The sequence below is a fragment of the Alligator sinensis genome, unplaced genomic scaffold (genome assembly GCF_000455745.1).
Source record: "Alligator sinensis unplaced genomic scaffold, ASM45574v1 scaffold256_1, whole genome shotgun sequence".
Taxonomy (NCBI): domain Eukaryota; kingdom Metazoa; phylum Chordata; order Crocodylia; family Alligatoridae; genus Alligator; species Alligator sinensis.
In genome coordinates this window covers 1,897,313-1,920,664 of record NW_005842139.1, presented here as the reverse complement: position 1 = coordinate 1,920,664, position 23,352 = coordinate 1,897,313, and the positions used below count along the sequence as shown (strand labels likewise).

Here is a 23,352-nt window from a genome sequence, read left to right as displayed (position 1 = left end):
GAGCGTTTGATTTGTATTATCCTGTTCATAGATACAGGGGTATACATCTGAAAATCAGTCTTTTCTTTAGTCTTGTATGTCTACAGGTCCTGGGGTCTGTCTGGTACAGGGGCAGTCTTGTACTTGTTTGAACTAACTTGCAAGATTGAGGTCAAGGCCATTACCTGTGATCTTTCCCCCTCCCCCACCAAAGATCTGGTCTTCACTAGGAAGATGGCTATAGTTAGCAGTTTGCTTTTCAAACCTTCTTCACCTCTTATTTGCATGTACCTATCAAAGCAGATCTACAAAAGCTATTTCTTAAAAATGATTTGATTGTAAAGCATATAATGTTTGTAACTTTTTATTTTATTATATAGCTTGCTTATTTCTGTGGCATGTTAGGTTAGATGTTTGTTTGAATAATGGAGTGATATTTTCCTTTTATAGGACTTTGAATATATGGCATCTCTGCAGACAACTTCCAGTTTTTGATATATGAAAATAGGAGTCTTAAATAAAAAATAATGTGCCCCCAATCGCACATGATTATGCTACAGTTTATTTCAGAGGATTCTGGTAATAATAACATACCCCAGAAAAGGAGCTTGGGTCCCATCCCTGTAATCACGGGCACATAATACTCTCACAGAGCCCTACTGAAGTTAACAAAACTTTAGGCTGGTGCGAGGCTCCACAACATACATGAATCTAACATGTATGGAGTGGTGTGTTGGTTTGTGCATCTTGCTAGTCCTAAAATAAATCTTAATTCATATACAGTTGTCATGTTCATAGTGATAATACTACTTTGCACTTACAGCACTCTTCATTAGAGGACTTAAGTGTGCATTTAGTAAAGGCATGCTTAGTAATTGGAATGGTAGGTGTCTTATTAACAAACAAATACAAGTAAGTATACTTTAGTCTTGCACAAGAGGAATCTGAAGCATAGAAGTTAATTAATGCATGAAAGGTGATGTTGTGAGTCTGTAGCTGATCAGAAGCCAGAACTTTCCCTCCTCGGACTTTTGCATTTGAATAGCAACTTCTCTTTTTCTGTCTTTGCTTTTAGACTTTTTCCTCTTCCACAGGCTGACACTCTGAACTGACAGCTGTTTAACACTATTGAACAGTGTTATAATGTAAAAGGGCACTAGGCCTGACTGTAACTTTTAAAGTAGTAAAAACTAGCGAGGGAACTTCTAGGTATCCTAAACATCTAGTATACTTTGAAATGTATTACTCATTCACCAGGAGCTTAAACGGAAAAGAGAAAACCATAATGCTGTATGCTTTCTTTGCTATACTTTTTGTAGCTTTTAACTATTAAATATTTCTCTCACCTATGGCAGTACAGCTTTGGTAATACTGGTACAAGAGACCTTGTCATAGACCATGCTATAGAAACTGTAAAATATTAAAATACAATTAATTGTAACTGTTTAACTAGTGTTTGCTAAATGGAAAAATGATAAAATAGGGAGGGAAGCTTTTATTTTTCAGTCATCTGAAAAAAAAATTAACAAGCAAGAATCACTCTCACTGTCTCTCTTTTTTTAATATGGCAAGGGCTCCCCTCCCTACAAACACTGAACTTGGAAATTATGTTATTGTTGAGAGTGTTTATATAATGGTATTATCATGCACCTTGTGAAGTCGATGGGAGTTATATCATTCATCTCATTTTATAGTACTTAAATATAGTTGTTTTTAAGTAATGACTTTAGAGTTCTAAAGCACTAAAAAAAGAATCTTTTTGGCTTTGTGTCTTATTTTAATCACTTGATTTGTAAGGTTTAAATGAGGTTAGATTAAAAACTAGTAATAGTAGTCAAGAATAGGGCAATGAGAATCGGAATACTTTTTCTTCATAATATGTTTCTTATAAACTTCTAGCTTCCAGGTAGATACTACTAATACAGTTTTTATATGCTGCTTCTTGAATATAAAGGTTAGATTAGGCAAATAGGGTGCACAAGTACCTTACCTAAACTTTTATCTTGCTTAACTTGACACTGTGAATAGTCTTGATGATCTTTGTGAGACAGGTAATAGGTAACTTTGATTATCATGCATATGTATATTGATTACTCTTATACATGCAGTTCACAACTTCTCCACACAGTGTCATTGAAATATAGGCAAAACTACAAAAAGTCAGTGCTTTATCAGTTGAATAAATTAAGTAAAAAAGGAATTGTATATTCCTTGCAACAGGTGCTAATAAAACAGTGACATGCCTAAAGTTGTGGGAGGTGGGGAATTCCATCTCTGACACCTGCATGCCTGGCACAGCTGAATGTTCATCTATGGCTGGGTACCTTAGGTGCCATGCAATACACATTGTATCACACAGAGGTTTCAGACACAATCAGGATGTCCATGTGGCAGGCGCTGTACAAACATGGAATTCGAGTTGATGAGCTCAGCTTTTTTAAGGGCTTAAAGTTCAACCTGAAAGGACTCTCCTTGATTTTTTTTTTTTTTTTTTGCAATCCTGGTGTGTAATACGATTCTCTTTGAACTCCAGTATTTTTGTGCAGGCTTAATTCAACAGAACATTCTAATTCTGTCACTTTGGCCACAGAGATTCATTTGAGCCACTCTGGACTTTTCTGGATGGGATGGGGGTATACATCTAAAGAGTAATTTCCAAAGCTGTGCACAGTCTGCTGATAGAAGCGTTAGTGTGATCAAACTGAGCAGAAGAGCCTAGGCTCCACAAAAGTTTCACATTCCAGATTCAAATCATCAGTGGCTGAAATGAGTGACATTCAAGTTATCTCCGAATAGATTGTCTGGGAAGTTTGGGGGTCTCAGTGGAGTTGACCTTGGGGCATATTAGCCAACCTTAGCTTAACTTTAAAACTCTCAATGACCTAAATCTAAATAGGCCTAATTTAAAAGAAGAGCTACGGTGGATAGCTTCATTGGTCAGGGGTGTGATGAAGTGTGACTTGTGACTAACACAGTTCTGGCCAAACCTCCTAACGTATAGCCTCCTCCTGGTGTATATTGGCAAAACTGTGCTTTGTCCGCATAGTTTCATTCGAAGTGGGGGTGGGGGCTGGAATATTTTATCATGTAAAAGTACAGTTTAGCTAGCGTAAGTTTATCTATAATGTACTTTGCTATTACAGTATGGCTGTATCTCACAATTAGGCCATTTATTTAAATGTTCCTCTGGAGAATTGTGGGGCTTGTTAGCTAATGGTAGGTGACTGGAGATTACATAATCATCTCGTATATGATATTGTAGGAGAAAATCACTTATAGACTTATGTTTCTTACACTCTACTCTTATAGGATAAGAGGCTACCAGATCTTGACTGATGACATGCCATTGTTTGCAGGGGTTTAAAGGGAAAAAAAATTCAGAGGTTTTCTTCTTTCATTTGTTGATTTTTATTTATTTATTTATTTTTTTCAGGTAGGAGCTGGTATTATCTGTGTGTTCCACACAATTGGTGATTCTAATACATATCTGTTCTGTATGAAGTTTTCTGTACTATGTGAAAAGATGTTTAATGCACTGGGCTAACTAGGGTTGTATTAGTATATACTAAGTGGTCCAGAATGTTTCAGCAAAGCTTGGAAGATCCACCTGCCCATGGTGATTGAGAAGCTTTTTTGGTGGGAAGTTGACATTCAGAAACTTTAAAGGTTAAGCATTTGAAGAAATTCTAGCCCTTATGGCTGCAAAAATAAACTTCCAGAAGTGAGATGACTAACAGATTCAGCAGGGACTTGAAAAGTCTGTAGACAAGACACCTACATCTTGTATGGTTTTACAGCAGCTGTTCAGGGCATCAGGGCCAGTAGTACACTTAGGTAAATTTATTTTTGCTTCTTCCTTGACATAAGCAAGAGTATATTGCTCCTGTTCTACTTGTATGCAGGCAGTTTCAGCAGGCTGAAGGTCTGGGGAGAGCTGGGGCAACAGGCTCACAGCCTTCCATTGCAGCAGCCATGAGTGGGAATGAAGAGCTTGGAGAGGTGCTGTTTCTGTCCTTTGAGAAGTCCTGTTCATTGGACACCTGCTTGATCCACCTTTCATTTTGTATTTCAATTTCCAGCTAATAGTGTTGGGTCTGGTCCCGTAGCTCTGAAGATTCTGTACAATCATGCTTATGGCTGTCGTTATATTTATGTAGACAGAAAAATAAGTTTAATTTAATCTAAAACCCAAGTTTATTAGTTTCCTTTAAAAAGAAAATAAATCAACAAGCAAAACTAGTAAAGATGATGTGGAAGCTCTCATGCTACACACAGGTAAAGAACTGAAAAGATGCATTTATTTCAAGAATTTATGCAAATGTGTGGCTTTCTTAGCCAAGTAGAAGACTCGTATTTGTTCAGTCTAAAAATAGACCTGATGCTGATGGGTTTTTTTTTTTTTATAAATTGCAGGGTTTGTTTTTTATTTAGTCCTGTGGGTCTTGATAAACAGGCCCATATTTTCTTTTTACAGTTAAGTTGTTACCAATGGAGGGACCTAGAGCAGGGAAAGGGGTGGCTATAAGTGGCCTAGGGGGGTTCTAACCCATAGCAATGTTTTACATCAATAATAGCTAAGAAGTAGTACAATACATCATTGTCTGGCATGCTGCTTATGTTGGGGGCCAGAAATCATTCTCATTACAATCCTGCAGAAGAAAATTATTGACCAAGAACACTGAAGCCCCATGTAGACTTGGTTCCCTTTAGCCTTGATTTGAAAGGGTGGATGGTTCTTTGCCCAAGGTTCTTCATGGAAGTTGGGAAGTCCAGATTCAATTCTTTTTGCATCACAGGCTTTCTCTGTTTAGCAGCTCATTTATGTCTAGGTCCACAGAAAGACCTAGTTGCTAGAAAAACTGCCCAGAACAAACGTTTAGAACCTCAAAACCCTGGTATGGCTGCCACCTAAAGTCCCTAGATACTTAAGTTCCTAAAGTTTTACGTTTTCAATACGTAAAAGTCTGCTTCTGTACATGCTCAGGTCTGACAAAGTCTTCACAGTGGTGAACAGTTCAGTGCTGCACTTGCATCCAAGTCCTGTTAGCTCACCCTATCTGCATTGCAGGGTTGGTTCTGGTAGGTGTTCTCAGAGCACACCTGCTTTGCACAGTGTGTGGGAGGAGAAGTGAATCCAGTGCCCTTGTTTTATCCGTTAGCCTGATGCTTGGACAACTCTTCCAGGATGTGGGAGAGGCATGTTAAATTTGCTCCTTTGCTTTGGATGCTGTAGAAGGGAATTGAGAGATCTCTTCCCTCACACAGCTTGTAGCCTGATGGCATTCATCTGGGACACAGGTTCAAATTGTCTTGGGCAGAGGAAAGAACTGAGTTTGGGTCTCCCACACCCTGGAGAAGCCTCTAATCCATTGAATTAAATTGGATAGTTGGGCATGGCAGCGCTCAGTATTGCAACATTAAATTATGTTGTGGGTGTAGCCTATAATGTCTCAGTGCCTTAGTTAAACTGTGAAGTAGGGATAATTCTTTTTTAGCTCTGGGTGATAATTATGAAACTAAATTTATGTAGAAGTACCTGGATTGATATCTCCAGTGGGAAATATTTAAGGGGTGAAGGGCTCTAGGAGTTTCTCTTTAAATTTGGGAAAGAACCATAGATTAGGCAAGTTAGAGACCTTTTGCTTGCTGTCTTGGATATCCTCATTTTGTCCAGTATAATTTTTTTTCTTTTTCCCACAAGGGGGAGTTCATTAGGTTTTTTTCAGAAAAGATAGTGAGAACTTTACTTCCGTTACTTCAAAAAAGATAGTGAGAACAGGGAAGAAGACGACTTGTTTGATATGTATCAGTAGAGAGAGGTAGTTAGCAATGTTAGCTGGAAATCAGGCAGGAGGTAGGGCAGGGTGGCACCTTAGGCTGTGTCCAAATAAGCATGGATCTGCAGCATCACACACTGCACATGCAGGCCTTCCCTATGCTGCTACCTTGCAGCATGGGGGGTTTGTTTTGACAGATCCCAGGGTTAAAAAACCCATGCCAAAAAAAAGCAGGGTGGCACATGTGCCACCCGAAACTGGAGCCTGGCCGGCCAGAGCCACACTTCAGCTGCCAGCTGGGCTTCCAGCTGCAGGAGCGCTGTGGCTGCACTCTCCTGGGCCCCCAGGGCCCCAGGTAAGGCTGCTGGGGCCAGCACAGTTGCTTGGCCCAGCCTCCCCTACCCCACCGGGGTAACCTGCTGCACACAGAGCTCACGTGGCACAGGCATTCCCCAGGGACAAGTAGCAGTGACACAACAGCTGCTGCTTGCCCCGGGGAAACAAATGATAGCACTCATCTGGACCCGACCTTAGAGATGAACTGGTTCAGCAAAGCAAGTAGGCAGTTGCCTGTGAAAGCTTATGCCTTTCTGAATGGGTTAGCTCTGCTGTCTGCCACAGAAACATCACAAGGACAATACCACCCTTCCTCATTGGATCCACGCTGTAAACTGAGTCTTCTCAAATGTTCATTGCCTTGTGCTAACACCTTTGATCCCTTTTAACTGTGCAAAAATTAGTGAGAGGAAAAAATACACAAGAATTTTAAGAAAGCGGTTTGCTTGTATCCAACAGGAGTTGAAATTTCCTGTCTTTTAATAACAACAAATTTAGTTTCTGGTATGGGTGTTTTATTCTTCCGTTTTCCAAGCACATGTCAAATTGGTGAGCAATCAATGTAAAATGTTCAAAGCACTCTTGTACCATTTGTAAGGAGTTTCTTCTTTTCCTTTGCACACTTGTGCTTTTTAATACTTGGCAACTTTATTTTACCATTTTAAGGAAAATGTGAATACATTTCGTAAGGGATGAAGTTTTGTCTCCACAAAAACTTACATAGTTAAATAAAAGTCAAAATGGAATATGGGTTTATGCCATACACCTCCGTGTTGTATGTATAAAATTATACTTTCAGAATGGAGAGTTTGTAGGGTTTTTTGTATGCTGTGAGAACACATGGTAATGTCTCATTAGCAAGCTCAGCCATATACACAAAACTATTCATTTCTAGTTCCTAAAGTAGTTGTAATTAATCCCTCAATAACAATAAAAAATAATCATAAACAATGTTACTTAAAGCTTTTTATTCTTATCTCAAAACACATTGCAAAGGAGAATAATGACCTCTTTTAGGATATGTTCATTTGACCCTTGCTGACTGCCTGCTCTTTGGGCAGGGGGCTGGACCCAATGATCTTGTGAGGTCCCTTCCAGCCCTAATGTCTATGAAATCTATGTTCTCTTGTTGTTCATGGTAATGTTTTTTCTTAATGTGAACAGAGTACACGATATGGGTGATCTGAAGTTATGATTCTACAGTAACAGTAACTTCAGATTTTTGTGCATCTGAAACTCCAGTGTTGGTACTGCAGGAATGTATTGTGGCATGTTTCATTTTGTGCCTTGGTGTCGTTTACTTTTTCAATTCATGGGGCAAAGTTTGCTATATAAGCCTTTGGCTTCCTCTGCATAGTCTTTTCAGATGATTCATCCTTCCAAATTCTGCTGTTTGTCATAGTTTATAGTTTAACGCTGACAGTTGCCTACAAAACTCTTGCTTTGTTAAATGACAACTTGTATGTCATATTTGTCTGAAAACTTTGCACCTCATATTACCGACAGTGACACCTAACATTACTGTAACTGAAAAATTTTAGTTAGGAGAAAAATGTTTTTAATTTTACTTTGTATGTTTAACAGCACTTTGTGCATAGTTTCTGCTTTTTTGAAAAGATCCTTTTAAACATACATAGGGAAATCGGAAAATACGTTTTCTTTTTAAAAAAGTTTAGTTTAAATCTTCTCAAGTTTCCTGGGATCCTTTAAAATACATTAAATGGTTTCTGTCATGACTGGGGGGGGGAAAAACTATGCTATGGATGGAAAAAAGAGATCATTAATTACTATTGGTTCTCCTTTTATAAAGATTACTTTTTCAGGTAAAGAGTTGTTCTAAACAGCTTTTTTAGGGAAAAAAAGCTAAGATTATTCAGCACCTAGGATATGAAAGCTTATGCTTTTTTGGGACTTTTTGTGAGGTACTGCTTCACCCGTACGTTTTTTATGATGCTACTAAGGAGCTGTAACGTACTGTTGCAGCTGATCACGCACACTTTGGTTTGCACCACAAATGGTTTTGGCTGCTGTCACTGGCATTAGAGATGAAATATCAAGAGAGATTACAAAAGCATATTGTATGTGTAGTGTCCATCCGCCTGGTTGTTTTGTTTGTCACTGTCTGTTCCCAAAACCCTTGCTTGTATTAGCTTTTGTTCTTCATACACTTCTGAAGAAGCAACTTGTTTAGATACTTTTATATTCAGCTGAAATTCTGAAGCTTGTTTTCATCAGAACAAAGTTAGTTTGATTTACTTGTAACCTCTCTGGTCTTCAGACAGGATGTGAATTGAATTACAGAGCCAGAGGAATAAGAAATTGGAGAAGAATGTGAATAAGAATGGTGTCCTTTTTAGAAACATGAGCATTTGGAATGCTAATCTGGTACTGTCCTGTAACAACCTCAACTGCTCGTGGCAAGGCTGGCTATTCTTTCAAATTAACTTTCTGACATTTATAGGGATACATGAGAATACTACATGACTTTTTGTGTGCATTGGAGCCTTGATATAAGACACAATAGTAACTTCAGCACTGCAACGCTAATTCAGCTTCAAAAATAAGTTTTAGGAGGGCTCCTTTATTAAATTGGGATGAAAAGACTATCCATGCTACCTTAATCAAGTTACCAGGTCTTCAGGCACACTTATGTCGATATTTGAGGTAATGTGTCACTGCAGATGGAAAAGCAAACAACTCTATCCAGAAACCAAATCCCTGTTTTGTTGATTACGCGTCTTCAATCCGTCATAGTCCATCTACTAGTCTTCGCTGTCTAACTGGTTGAACTGGTCTGTGTGTTGTCCCAGGAGAGCCAGAACTTTTTCAGAAAGTGCTTCAAATACATCTGAAGTCTTTAAGAGAAGTCCTAGAAAAGTAAGTCATTCATTAGTTAGGTTTTAAAATTTAACCTATTGGCTAATAACAAACTTTAAATATTGTTTTGCATCCGGTTAGGATCCTAAGTATGGGGAACTCATTTCTGTTTTTGGATTGTTTTAGTCTATTACCAATTCACCAAATTGCAACTGTGTTTTTCTGGAATGTTCTTACCAGTTGTAGCCTGTTTATTTTTATTGAATGCAAGCTGATTGACGTAACTCCTCATTTAAAAAGTGGTGCTATAAATTTCTGAAGTCACTGGTTTCAGAGTGCCTGACTAACTTGCACCAATTCAAAATAATTTTTAGGTTTTTTTTCTTCGTTACAAGAATGCATGCATACAAAAAACATCATTTCAGCAGCAGCTTCAGTTGTTATTAAACTCCCTGGTGGTTCTCAACTGGAAATCTTAATCCTGTTAGCAACAACAATTGATTGTTGTGGGGATTTCATCAGATAGCATTAACTTTTGAGGGAGTCCTGTTTCAGAGCAGGGCCTTGCTTATATATGAAAGCTTCTGCGATGTAAAGCTATATTGGCGACCCGTTTCCCCTTCAACGACAACCAATTTCTTGCTGGCAGTGCTTATAACAGCTTCCCAAACAAACTGTTATCCTGATAAAAGGATGCTTTTGTTGGTGCTTCTGTGTATTAGAGCTTTTACTGATATAACTGATGCACTCTAAGAACTCTTTTCCTCTCCACACTTTTAAACAATATTGGCACATGGTCATTTTTCGGGTAGAACGGGCCTTAAAGGAGCTCTTAGAGATGTGTTTTTCTATTTATGCAACTGTGCGGTGACAGAACAAGGGGGGAGACCAGGATGTAGAACGTTTGTTCTTGGAGCACCCAAAAGGTAATAGCTTTATGGGGAGACCTTTAGGAAGATGGCTAGGTCCTTGATCCAATGGGTATATAATCTAAATTGACAAGCAGATATAGGTAGGAAAAGAAATGAAACATGACTGTGTTGGATAAAACTGTATGTACTAAATTAGTATTTTGATTTCCCTTCTCCCTCCCTCCACATCTGACTTGTGAACTTCTAAGTATTTGTCAACAGACTTTTAAATCAAGAAATCTTCAAATGCTCCTAAAAGGAAAAAAATATGAAAGAGTCCAGAGGAGAGCCACGTGCATAATTATAGGTCAAGAGAACAGGCTTAATGAAGAGAGACCGAGGGGCACGGGACTCTTCAGCCTGGAGAAGCCAAGGCTCAGGGGTGACTTGGTGGCAGCTTATACCTATCCAAGGGGTGTGCATCAGGAACTAGGAGAACGTCTGTTCACCAGGGCACGCCAAGGGAAGACAAGGTCTAATGGTCACAAACTGCTGGTAGACTGTTATAGACTGGACATAAGGAAAAACTTCTTTACTGTCTGAGTCTCCAGAGTCTGGACTAGACTCCCTGCAGAAGTGGTGCAAGCACCTACTCTGGATACCTTTTAGGAAATGCCTGGATGCTTATCTTGCTTGGGTAATCTGACTTCCTGCCCTTAGGCAGGGTGCTGGACCTGATGATCTCGTAAGGTCCCTTCTAGCCCTAATGTCTATGAAATCTATGAAAGACAATGATAGAAAAGGCTGGGCAACTTGGGGCTGTCCAACCTCTAAGTAGGTGGGGACTGAACCCCCTGTGGGCTGAACCAGTAGGGACTGTATGCTCATGCGTCCCGCCAAGGCAAGCCACGAGTCCCATGGGCCTCATGCCACATGCATTCCCACCTGCTGCCAACTGCACCACATGTTGCCCCCACTACTGCGCTGCCCCAGGCTCACCCTTCACTCCCCTGGCTGTGCCGCGCTGCACTGCCCTTCCAAGTCCCGCTCACTGGAGCAGGGGCTGGCAGCGAAAGCATAGAAGGAAGGGGAGCTGGAGTGATGCAGGGATCAGCAGCTGGGCAGGAGCCTGGAGGCTGCAGCTTAACCCTTCAGCCCATGGGTTGCCAATTTGATGACCCTGGTCTAATGTATAGTATACCTACACATCCCCTACTTTTATCTTTTTATAAGAGGAGCATTGTAACACAGTTGTACAGATACTCAAATGAATGTATATAGCTAAACATTAGGTTGTGAAGATGACTTTGGTATATTAAGTTTGCAGATGAGGTCTTGAAGTGGACAAATACAGCTAAGGCTAATGCTCGTCTCTGAGCTCCTTTGCTTGATCCAGAGGCAGCTGGCTGGCCACTGAGAAGATGCAAGGCTTGACACTAGTTAACAAGCAAACAGTATTTTCAGACGTGTGATGTCATACCATGAGCTAAGAGTAAGAAATGTAGAAAAGCTGTCTCTCCTCTTGTTTCCTATTGAATGGAGTATGAATTTGGTGTGTGTGATTTCATGCAACTCAGTATGACTTAACACACAAAACAACCCTCGCTTCCCCTTTCCCCTAAATGTCAAAGCTGTAGGAATATTTTGAATGGTGATGGGAAGAATGAGAAATTTATTGCGCTTTTAAAAAGTATTTGACATTGAATATTCAGATCCACTTTTGTATGAACAAACCTGTGATTGCAATATTCATAGGTGCTAAACAATCTGAGACTTTGGAAAAATTGATAACTTCTTTAAGAGTTGGGACATAATACAATTTTATGCCTGTATAAATTAGCAGCATCCCTTCTGTGTCCCTTTCCCTTTTATATAAAACCCTCTCTTTCTGCTAGTCATTTCATAGCAAAGTAGGTTATTGGCTATGAAGGCTTGTGCCCCCAAACTAGCTTAGTTTCAGCCTTCTGCCTGATCTCACACTAAGAGGGCGAACAGCCTCTCTCTTAGTACTAATTTAAAAGGCATATATGAAGGGGAATGGAGCCAGAAGAATAACAACTTTAACTGATTAACCTTTATCCTAGAAAAGAAAGATGAATTCCTGTCAGTCCACCTGGGGAAGTTAGAAAAATAATTCTTTAGAATGTGAGGCTGCCTTTGCTGTGTTGAAATCAAGATGTGGCCAACTGATTTTTATTTTCCACTTAATCATTTCTGCCAGAGGTCCTTTAAAGACCCACTTGGGCTCAGGAGGTGAGGCAGGGCCATTCATATTAACTTCTCCCACAATTAGATGCATGAGGAAGAAGTCCTTCACTGCCAACCAGTCCTGTCCTGGGACAGTTTTTTAACTTGTTCATATTGCTGATCTCTGGAGGTGATGGAACTACCAAACAGGGCTTGCTAGGGAGCCTGTTGTTTGCTTGCTTTAAGTGTGGCTACAGTAAGTCCACCTCCTGACTTCAGTAGTATTTGCACAGCTATTTCAATCTGGGAGGGGACATAGACTAAAAAATATTGATAGTTATCTCATCCCTTTACTCTGGAATATCCAGGGAAGTTATCTACTCTGAAAGCTGTTTAATTTCCTTTGGGTAGATTTGTTGCTGTGCCTTGTTTCTAACCTTGCAGGACTGTGCTTAGTGTACTGCTACAAAAGATTCATAACAAAAAGAGCGCAGCTGCTGATAGACTTCCGGGGTAAGTTTTAGAAAAGCTTGCTGAACCCGTTTGAGTTAAAATACTAGAGGTGCAGTCAGTGACCACAGTCAGTGACCTACCTAGCATGCAGGTAATAAACTTGCTAGCACAGTTCCTAGAACAATTGGATCAAACAGAATTGCTTTGACCTTCATAGGAACACAGGAAAGTAGAACTGGAAGGGACCTCATGAGGTTAGTCAGTCTAGCCCCTATTCAGGGTAGGATCATCCCTGACTACCCCATCCCAAACCAAGTGTCAGTCCAGCCTGCTCTTAAAACTTTCCAAAGATGGAGATTCCACAATTTCTCTAGGTAGCCTGTTCCAGTGTTTGTCCAACCTCGTAGTCAGACAGTTCCTCCTGATCTCCAACCTGAATTTCTCCTACTGAAGCTTGAGGCCATTGCTCCCTGTCCTGTCCTGTATGGTCATGGAGAAAAGCCCATTTCCATCCTCTGTAATTGCCCTTTAGGTATTTGGAGACGGTTATCAAATCCCCTGTCAGTCTTCTCTTCTCCAAACTAAATAAACCTAGCTCTTTCAACCCTAGCTCTCTCCTCCTAAGTCTTGCTTCTGAGGCACCTAATGATGTTTGTTGCTCTGTGCCGGACTCTTTCTAAACTATTCACATACTTCTTGAAGTGTGGGGCCCAAAACTGGACACAGTACCCTAGGTGAGGCCTCATCAGCACTGAATAGAGTGGAAGAGTCACTTCCCTTGATTTGCAAGTGACATTCCTGTTAATACAACCCAGTCTGAGGTTAGCTTTTTTTTTTTCCTTTCTTTCTTTTCAGCAAAAGCATAGTGTCAGCTCACTCAGTTTACAATCTGCTGTAATCCCCAGGTCCTTCTCTTCAGTACTGCAGCCTCACTACTCATTCCCCAGTCTGTATTTGAGCATGCAGTTATTCCATCATAATTGCAAGACTTTGCACTCATCCTTGTGTTTTTTTTTTTCCTTTCTTTCTTTTCAGCAAAAGCATAGTGTCAGCTCACTCAGTTTACAATCTGCTGTAATCCCCAGGTCCTTCTCTTCAGTACTGCAGCCTCACTACTCATTCCCCAGTCTGTATTTGAGCATGCAGTTATTCCATCATAATTGCAAGACTTTGCACTCATCCTTGTGGAATCTCATCTGGTTGATTGCAGACCATTTCTCAAGTCTATCCAGGTCATTCTGGATCCTAGCCCTACCCTACAGAATGTCTGCAACCCCATCCAACTTGGTGGTGTTTGCAGATTTGCTATGTGTGCACTCAGTCCCATTGTCCAAGTCCTTAATGAAGATATTAAACAATACTCAACCCAGGACAGACCTTTGGGGAACCCCACTTGATACTTCCTTCCAGCTAGGCATTGAGCCATTGATGATTACGCATTGAGTATGATGGTCCAACCAGTTCCAGTGCTTGAATACCCTCCTGGTGATAGTTTTTCCCAACATCTAGCCTCAACTTGTCTTGCTGCAACTTGAAACCATTGCTCCTTGTTCTGTCATCTTCCACTACTGAAAACAGTGTAGCTCTATCCTGTTTGCAACCACCCTTCAGGTAGTTGAAGGATGCTATTAAATTTCCCCCCTCCATCTTCTTCAGACTTGACTTTTGACTTTTTGACAGTAACCTATTTGTTCTGCAGTTCTGACTAGGCTATCAGTCTCTTTGCTGTGTTTTTTTCCAGTATATTCAGGGCATAAATATTATCACTGGAGAACTGGACTGTTCTGTGGCTAAACAGTAGTGCTTAGCATTCCAGTTTTTATACCACATGTATTACATGCAACAAATTCAGTTGTGATCCTAAACAACAAAGGGGAGAGAACTTCCCTTTTGTCAAAGTCCAGGGGTAATATCAAACCTGTTAGTTAATTCCTAACTAGATATCACAGCATGTTTTGGATCTTAATAAAGATTTGTGAAGTTCTGAATAACTTTAAAAGGGGATGCATAGATTTCTAGTATCTGCTACAAAGTCCCTCTGCTTAGGCTGTAACAGGCTTTCAGAAAATTTAAGATGTGTTGCATTCTTTGCTTTGTACAGTTATAGTGTGTAGCTGAAAACATGGTATGGGGGTGACTGCTGCTTCTTGAACCAACTCCTGCTTCTTGAAGTGTTGAGGGTATTGTGGGTTCTGTTCAGGATAATCATACAGAAGAGTTTTCCTGGATTGGTAACAGGGTGATGATCCCAATTATGGTCACTTTACATTTACGCTTTCTTAGGTAACTTCATAATTCCCTTTTACCATTCTGTCAAGGTTGATTCAATCACCCATTCCCTGAACAGCTGTAGCATATTTTTCAACACGCCTTCAACATTTATTTTGAACAGTTCCCCAAGATAATTTCTTCACAACTAATGTCATATTCTTCCATCTTGTGTATAGTGTCAAAGTTGAATTTTGTTTCAAGCGAGAGTCCGTTTTCATTATGGGTTGACTGCTTTCATTATAAAATCGTTTTATTTGTTCTTTAGGGATGGTGAGAGTATTTCCGTGTTTATATTTTACTGACCCAATGCAACTGTGATTGAAGTTGCCTGCTAGCCTTTTTGTGGTTTTGATTAAGAATTCTCAGATCCACTTTTTTTGGCTGCCACCTCTACTTCCTGTGCCTGCTCATCCATATGTGTTTTGTTTTTCTTTCCTTTTTTGATAGCATTACCAGTTTAACAAATGAAAATGATATAACTAAACAGATAATTTTCTTGTGCCTGGTAGCATTGAGGTGGTTCAGTTTTGTCTGTTTCCTTATTCACATGCTCTCTTCCTCCTCCGAAAATCCCAGTATATTCTTGGGCTTCTCAGCCTATATCTTTCTTAAGGTCCTCTAAACCTTTTCTACCTTATAGATGGAATCCAAGTCCATGAAGATGGACAATATAATATGTTTGACAGCTTTAAGTTCAAGCTCCATTTTTCTTTGGTTTTCTTATGTCTGGAGTAATTGGTGATGTACAAATGATGCTTGTTGCCTGCTTATGCCTGAGTGTCCCAAAGGGGTAAAAAAACCAACCCAACTTCAAAAATAATTTTAATTTTTTTTTCCTTCTATTGGTAGCTGAAAGGACCATAATTGTGAACCATGAAAGTGACCATAATTGGAATTATCACCCTGTTACCAATCCAGGGAAACTTTTCTGTATGATTATCCTGTGGGATATGTGGGAACATATCACCAATGATGATCATTGACTGAGCAAAGCCATTGACATACTCGGAACTGATTTACGGCAAGTAGTGACACAGTGAGGGAAGAGAGGTAGTTAGCTGTGTTAGTGTCAACTCAGAAAGAAGGCAGGATAGATTTGCGTCTTATAGACCACTAAATCAGAGACATCGCATAAGCTTTCGTAACCAGCAGCTTACTTCATCAGATGCTGTGAAGGGACTGCAGGAAGCGGAGCTTCTAAACAGAAAGCAGTGATTAGATTGCAAATGGGATTCAGTAATGAGCTTCTGTCATGCATACTGACATTTTCACTGCACTCATTTGTAGGGATGAAGCATACCTTGCACTCATTTATTGCACTTATGTGTAGGGGTGAAGCACTGAATGATTGCTATCTTCATGCTTAATATTTGGAAGCTTGCACTTACTCAGCTGTTACCAGCTCCTAATCTTGTATGGCTTTTTGTGCTGTGCCACTTAATCTTATCAGGGCAGCTCCTCTCCATTGAGCTGGGTATTCGAGTAGGTCATGATTTTCTGGTTCCGTTTGATACAGTCTGCCCCTGGTTGTCTCTGGTCATTCATACCAAGAATGTCAACACCACAGTTATTAATTTCTTATCATTTGAGTTGTTTCCAGATTTTAGCATTGCACATGTGCTTGAGTCCTAGAGGTAAAGTAGAACCATTCACCTTCTGACCCTGTTTTTCTGGGGGTTATTCTCCTTGGTGCTCACTTGTGCAATGAAGATGACATGGACAAAAGAAGTGGAGACCAGTTCGGTATTTTGCTAGGAACTAGGCATAAAGGATTGCCATTTGTGTCTCTAACCACCGTCAACAGAGGATACCTGAGTATATAACATGTACTTTTCCTTTGGCATAGGGAATGGGTTTGAATCGGCTGTAGTTTTGAACCTTCCAGAACTTAGAGGGAAATCTGTCAACAAGCTATTACAAAGTATGATTAGCAGTCCAAAAAGAAATCATGACAGATGGATCCAGGCACCCACTCTATGGTCACACAGAAGTAACTAAATGGTTTAAAATGCAAAAGAGTTTTGTGCTGCCCCATTGGACACAATGGCTGGGTGCAACTGAGGCTCTGGAATGAACCTGAAACCGCAGGAGGACCTTTCCAGAGGGGCTGATCTAGGCTGGCCAACATGGCAATGCCTGAATTGCCTGCGCACACAAACTGGAAGATCAGAAATGAGATCAAATGGGGCTATTCTAATGACACGAATATATGTGTGTGTGGTGAAGTGCAGACTATGGAGCACCTGCTCACTTGTCAACTCCTTGGTGAGACCTGTATGAAGGGGGACCTCACTATAGCAACAGAAAGAGCCATCGCTTATGCATGATTCTGGAAAAACATCTGGTTTATGATATGAGAAAAAGTAGTCCAGTAATATCTGGAAGCAGTAGATATTGTTTCCAGTCATCTGTATGGGTTTTAAAGCTAACAAGAGTGCCAGCCCTACTGGAGATGAGAAGAACCTAAGTCTGTTGTTTGGGATTCAAATCAATTTGCTTTAATGTCCCTAGACTTCTGATCTGTTAAGGCAGTATTTCTGTTCCCCATAACTTTGGCCATGAATGCATCTATTTAATAATGCACCAGTATTGTAACCTTTTATAAAGTTAGGGTGTACAAAGAAACAGGAACATATCTATGTTTCACAGGCCTTGAAAGGCAGTATATTACTTGCACACTTGCATCCCATCATTTTTTCAGTCAGCCAAAAGTGATTCAACCTGGTTGAGGAAAAAGGAAAAAATGGAAGTTTACACATGAAGTTACTTTATCATATGAACATACAAACCATTAACTACATGGTAAAAGGGACAGGCACTGTCTTAGCTGCTTGTATGCATGTTTTTGCCTTGCAGCAAATGGAAGCTAAGCTTCAGTAGCTTAGCCCATGGTGAGAGAGGTAAATTGGGTCGCACACTGTTAATATATCCATGACCTTAAGCAACAAAGAATGATGTGGATTTTCAGTTCGCTTGTGCAAATCGGGGTGGAGGGAGGGAGAGCTGGCTAGGGACATGGCCAGTGGATTGCTAACTGTGTACTTGAGAGAGACAACTGGTCACAAAAAACCTAAAAAAAAAGTGAGACAGGTTCATACTTTGCAGTGACAATACCGACACTGAAGAAATGTTCAGAGCAGTAGACGTAAGTGTTTTGGATGGAAAAGTGTTCATGGAAAGGTATATGAAAAATATATACCAAATCCCACTTCGTTAGTAGGAGCAGTTGTGAATGTTTCAGCCCCTTTTGTATGGGGAATTTTGCCAGCCTGTGTGTGGCTCTTTGGTGTAGTTAATAATGAACTACAGGTACTTGAGCTCTAAGCTCTTGATGGGCATGGTGCTCTCCCATATTTCCTGGATCACCATGGCTACAACAGCAGTCTAGCCTTCCTACATGATTGAACAGAACAGTGAGCAGAATTCAGCAACATCTGCTCTTTACTAATATTTGTAACCATGTCTACTTTTAGCGGTCAGACCTGGTATTATTAGGGAGAGGGGGAAAAAAATATACTGAGCAATTGTCAGTGGTTATGACCACACCCTCTATCAGGGGTGTCTGTTGGATTCATTGCTGCTCTGGGTAGCTAGGTAGCTGCTGTAGCCACAAAGGCCTCATTACAGTTTTCAGTTGAGCAGAAAATGAAGCCTTTTTTTCCTTCTTGAATGTGGATCTAGTTGTATTATTTGTATTTTCATAATGTTCAGGTTGGGTTGCAAAACTATAATTGGTTAATCACAAGTAAGCAGACTTCTAACTACCTCAAACAGGGAGAGGGAAAAGAACATGTCATGTTAGTGAACTGCATAATGCACTAACTTCTATTCAATTCCAATTGCTCTCAAGGGGTTGTTTCTGATCCCCCAAGTTGCTTTAGTGTTGAGGCATGGAGGATGCCCGTTCTGACCGTTGCAGTAGACAGGAGTTGCACTGAAACAGGTGGTGGTCAAGGTCAAAGCAGGTACAGAATGACTTAGTTATGTTACTGGGGTCCCTGGTGCATGTTCATTTAATGGCACAATGAGCTCTGATCCTTGATCCCAAGAATTGTGCCTCCTGCCATGCCATGTATACATAGCAGGAGGCTGGCTTTTGGGATCAGGGATCAGATCCCAATTGCTCCTTACTACTTCCTAGTGCAGGGGGACTCTGGGGTTATCCTGGGCTTCCCCCCTGCTCCACGCACTGTTAAGTTGAAAGTCAGGTGCTGCAGCCCTGCATGAGGAGGACCTGACGCTCAGCTGCTGTTGGGACTGACAGTCAGCTGATTGTCAAATTTTAATCACACAGTTAACTTCAAAATTATGTGCTGAAAAACTCAAAAGTTATGCAGAATTGTGCAGGTACTTTGTATGGTTGGGGGGTGGGTGTGTGGGGGAGTACTTTGTGAAGGGGTGGGGAGGTGTGTGTGTGTGTGTGTGTGTGTGTGGTTTGGAGCCAGGGGAGGGGGGTTCTGTGGATGTGGGGTACTGTGGGTTAGGAGTGAGGGGCAGCAGCAGGGCTGGAGGGCTATGGCTTGGGAGTAAGGGGCAGACAGAGACACTGCCCAGCAGGTAAGTGTGTGGGAAGAAGGGACAGAGGGGGCAGATTGAAGCCCCCATGGTGAGGGAGGGAGTGGGGCTGGGATGAATGAGGCCCCGGGGCCGGGGTGAGTCATGGGACAGAGCTGTGGGCAGCTCGTTCAGAGGCACGGGGGAGGCTGCTCCCACCTCTGTGTGCAGCCCAGGGATGCCATGGGGGGCATATGTTCCTTGGATTTGTGCATGGGGCAGAGGCAGCCTGCTGCTGCGGGCTGGGGCTCTGTGCTCTGCTGCCTTTGGCCCAGGAGCTGTGCATTGGCTGTGCCATATCCCCTGCCTGCCCAGCACCAGGAGGTACAACATGGTGGGGGGGGGGGGCGCACATGCCCCCACCATACCTCCCCAGGGTGTGCACAGCAGCAGGAGTGGCCCGCCCCATGCCCCTGGATGAGCCGCCTGCAGCTCCATCCTACAACTTGCTCCAGCCCCACTTGCTCCCTCACTGTGGGGGGCCTCAATCTGTACCCCCCCCCCCATTTCCTCCCCCATGCCCCTTCACAGACTTGGCTGCTGGGCGCTGCTCCACATGCTGCTGGGCTGCATTCCTGGGTGCCTGCAGGCTGTGGCTGCTCGTCTGCATCTGTTGCGTGCCTCTTCCACCACTGCGCTGCAGCCTCCTGGAACCCTTACCTGGGCTGCCCTGTGGTCCTCTGTGCTGGTGCTGCTGCACTGCAGGGTGGCCCAGAGGTGGTGGTGATGACAGTAGAGCAGAGCCCAGGCTCAGGTTCCAGAACCATGTGTACAATTTAATGCGTTCATTTTTTTTTTTAACACGAACAATTAACGCATTAATTGTGTGCGTTAACAATGATTAATTGACAGCCCTACAAAGAACATTTTTATTTTGTGATTGAATTTGAATTTCAAGACCTCAAACAGAATCCTAGAACATAACTCTTGCAGGGTCTCTTAAGAGTAGGTTGCACTTTTTAGTGGAGTTTGGCAGTAATGAGAAATAAGGTAATGAGAAACCAGTTGCAGTCAAATATTCATTGTAAATAATTATTAGTACTTGGCACTCCTATAAAGTATCTTGATGATTTCCACTGGTTTCATAGTGCACATATTGTATTTAATCACTGTTTGGGTACTCAGGTTTATTTTAGAGCTCTGTAATAGACCCAGGAATTTACAGAGACGCTTCTAAGTGGTATGGTTTGATTGAGGAATGTTGAATGTCTTAAACCAATCAAAATATTTTGTTTTACTAAAATGTTGTCCTAATTGTGGCTATGCACAAGCATTGCTGTAATGTCAGTGACAAAAGATAAGCAAACAAATATCTGATCTCTGTGATAGTGTTACTAAGAACGTCCTTCTACAGATTTAGATCATATGTATTTTGACAAATGATGCTTTGGCTTGACTTTGACACTAGTGCAAAAAGTCTGTTACTGCAGATAAATTTGAACCAGATATGGGTCACACATGGCCATGAACGGACCAGAAGTTTGTATTTTTTGTGAACACAGAAGAGGGGTCATGGCTCACAAAAGATTGGGAACCACCGCCTTAAAGTGCATGTCAGCTAAAGTTCTCTTGCAGACTCATTCGGGCATATTTAAAGCATCCAGAAAGGGTGGCAGGCCATGTTTTTTTTTTTTTTTTTTTTTTTTTAAGGTGTGTATGAGATTGGGGGAGGCTAAAGGTAGTTTCCTGCTTAAGTAGCTTTATTTTTCAAGACTGAGCATCCAGCAGTTTTTGCTGAAGAAGCAATGACAGTAGAGAATAGCATTCAAAATCTCTTACTCTTTCCAATTACTTTTTAGAGACGTCATGTATTTTTGATTGATTAAACTTAAAAATACTGATTTAGCCAGGCTAGTGCCTGTATGTAATCTTTTCCATTCAAAGTCCAGTTAGATTTCAGCCTCCCCTTACTAATTTTAATTTTGTTAATACACATGCTGCTGTAGAACTGTCTTTTATCTCTCCATGAGTATGAAGGATGTGTATCTTATGTGTACTTCTACCCAACTTAATTACATTTTAAAGCGTTAATATTATTCTGAATTCTGTTCTTAAATTACTATCTTTTTCTCTTTTTCTCCTGTGTTTACTATGTTTTCCTTTTTTTCTCCTTAAGGCATGTACCGGTATTGAAAATATTGATGAAGCCATTACATTGCTTGAACAAAATAACTGGGACTTAGTGGTGAGTACTTCTAAGAAAATGACTTTTGTAGAACAACTTTGCGTAACAGTGACTTCTTTATTTATTTAAGGAAAACTTGAACAGCAGTTAACTTTCCGTGGTTCTTCTGTTAAATATTTGATAGAAGAGCTGTCTTCCTGTTGAGTAGATCCAAGCATATCTTCGTATATAATATAATGAAAGATTAACTTTTAAAAAACAATGGTGTGTGTATGTACACATGTGTATATACATTGTGTGTGTGTATAATATAAAAAATCTTCAAGAATTTAGGTAGTATCATTGAAAGAAATGAAAGGTTTCATTTTCTTCTGTCTAACCAGATAGTGCACATTTTTGAATAGCTTAATTTTGCTGCTTCTGTTAGTTTGTATTTGAGTAGTGTTTAGTGGATTAGGGATCAGCCATTGCCTTTTTCCAAATGTACACCTCATGATAGTCTGATATGAATGAAAAAACAGATCCTGTTCCAAGAGTTGGAAGTTTTGCCTACACACTGCGGCTTGTCACAGGTGGTGCTGGGGAGATAAGGTCGCTGTGAACTAAGCAGGTTGGAATGTATAAAGCAGAGATCTTGGTTTGCTGCTTGCTTAGCCATTGTTTGCAGGTGGTTCTTTGTAGACATCATAGATAAGGTTATCATTGTGAAAGATGGGAGCAAGTTGCTTTAAACAGCCTGCCCCTGTGCTATGGCATTCAGAAGCCTAAGTTTGAACCTAGCTCTGGACTTTTGCTGAAGACAGTCAGTCCAGCTGTAAATGGTCATCTGGTCACTTTGGCTGGGGAACTAAAGAAAGCTGGACATGATGCTAACCATTTTCTTGTGTGCCGTTGGCTAGAGAAACTACTGGTCTTTAACTGTGCCAACCTCATGTGCCACCTAGTTTGCCCTTAACATTTGGAGAATCAGAAAGTTATTGGAACATTTTTCATGCATGAAAAGCAGCTTATTTTCTCTCCTTTAACTCCCCCACTTCCCAGAACTTTTATATTAGTATCTTCTTATTTATAGATGCTACACAACAGGATTTTTATTGAGCTTTTCTTGGTAGACAGGTGGCTGCTTCTAAAATTAAGATTTTTGGAAAGGTTAAGAAGAAATGCCTTTAAAAATATGCTGTGCAGTTCACCCTAGAAACTTTGCATTTGTAGTGATTGTGGGGCAGCTATTGATCTTACTTACTGTACAGAAAATCAGCTATAAAAGAGGTGTTTGGGGTTTTCTTTTTCCTTTTTTAAAGTACTGAAGTTAGTATAGCAAGTTTTGAATAAGTGGAATGAAGTAGCAAAAACTTGCTCTGTGCAAACAGAATGAATTGCTTTTAAATTCAGACAAACCTTGTTTGAATTTAAACTTTACATTAAAATATAGTAAGAGTTTCTTTTTGCTAAATCATCAGACCCTATTCCAGAACAACCAGTCACCTAACCCAAATCATTAGAAACCTGCTTATAGGCACTTGCAGAAGTTGCCATTGAACATTGTTACCATATTGTGACAGCAGAACATTAGTTGGGCTGTCCTCTTTAGAAAGTCAGACACTCTCTAGTAATAAAATTTTTCACCTGTTCATAGCAGGATAGATGTTATATTTTCAGTTGGTTTAAGGCACAAGGATGAAAGCCAGGTAACTTTAACCCTCTACATTATTTATTACTTACTTGAGTTGCATGCAGTCCCCTGTGGTTCAGTGGTAGACTCCTTCTCTACCACACAGGAGACCTGGGTTTGATTTTCAGACACTTGTACGACTACAGCCATGGAGGCACCAAACATCTGGACTCAGTCTGGTCTTTGGATTCTGTCTCAGTGGCCCAAAGGGAGTGTCACGGCGGGGTCCGCCAGGAGGGCCGTGATCTCCTTACGGCCCCCTTACCGTGCCAAGTCGGCCCAAGGGCACCCTCAAATTCTCGCCCGCCACGTCTTTGATGTTTATGTATA

The 23,352-nt window shown here is 40.9% G+C and overlaps 1 protein-coding gene across 1 annotated transcript in view; it reads left to right on the top strand.

The window, feature by feature from the left end:
• The first annotated feature begins 20,683 nt into the window (after positions 1-20,683).
• Positions 20,684-23,352, top strand: part of FAF1 (Fas associated factor 1) — a 258,161-nt gene continuing 255,492 nt past the window's right edge. Inside the window, exons 1-2 of the mRNA XM_025206090.1 lie at positions 20,684-20,704; positions 21,342-21,410. Coding sequence (XP_025061875.1) covers positions 20,684-20,704; positions 21,342-21,410 — 90 coding nt within the window. The remainder of the gene's footprint in view (positions 20,705-21,341; positions 21,411-23,352) is intronic.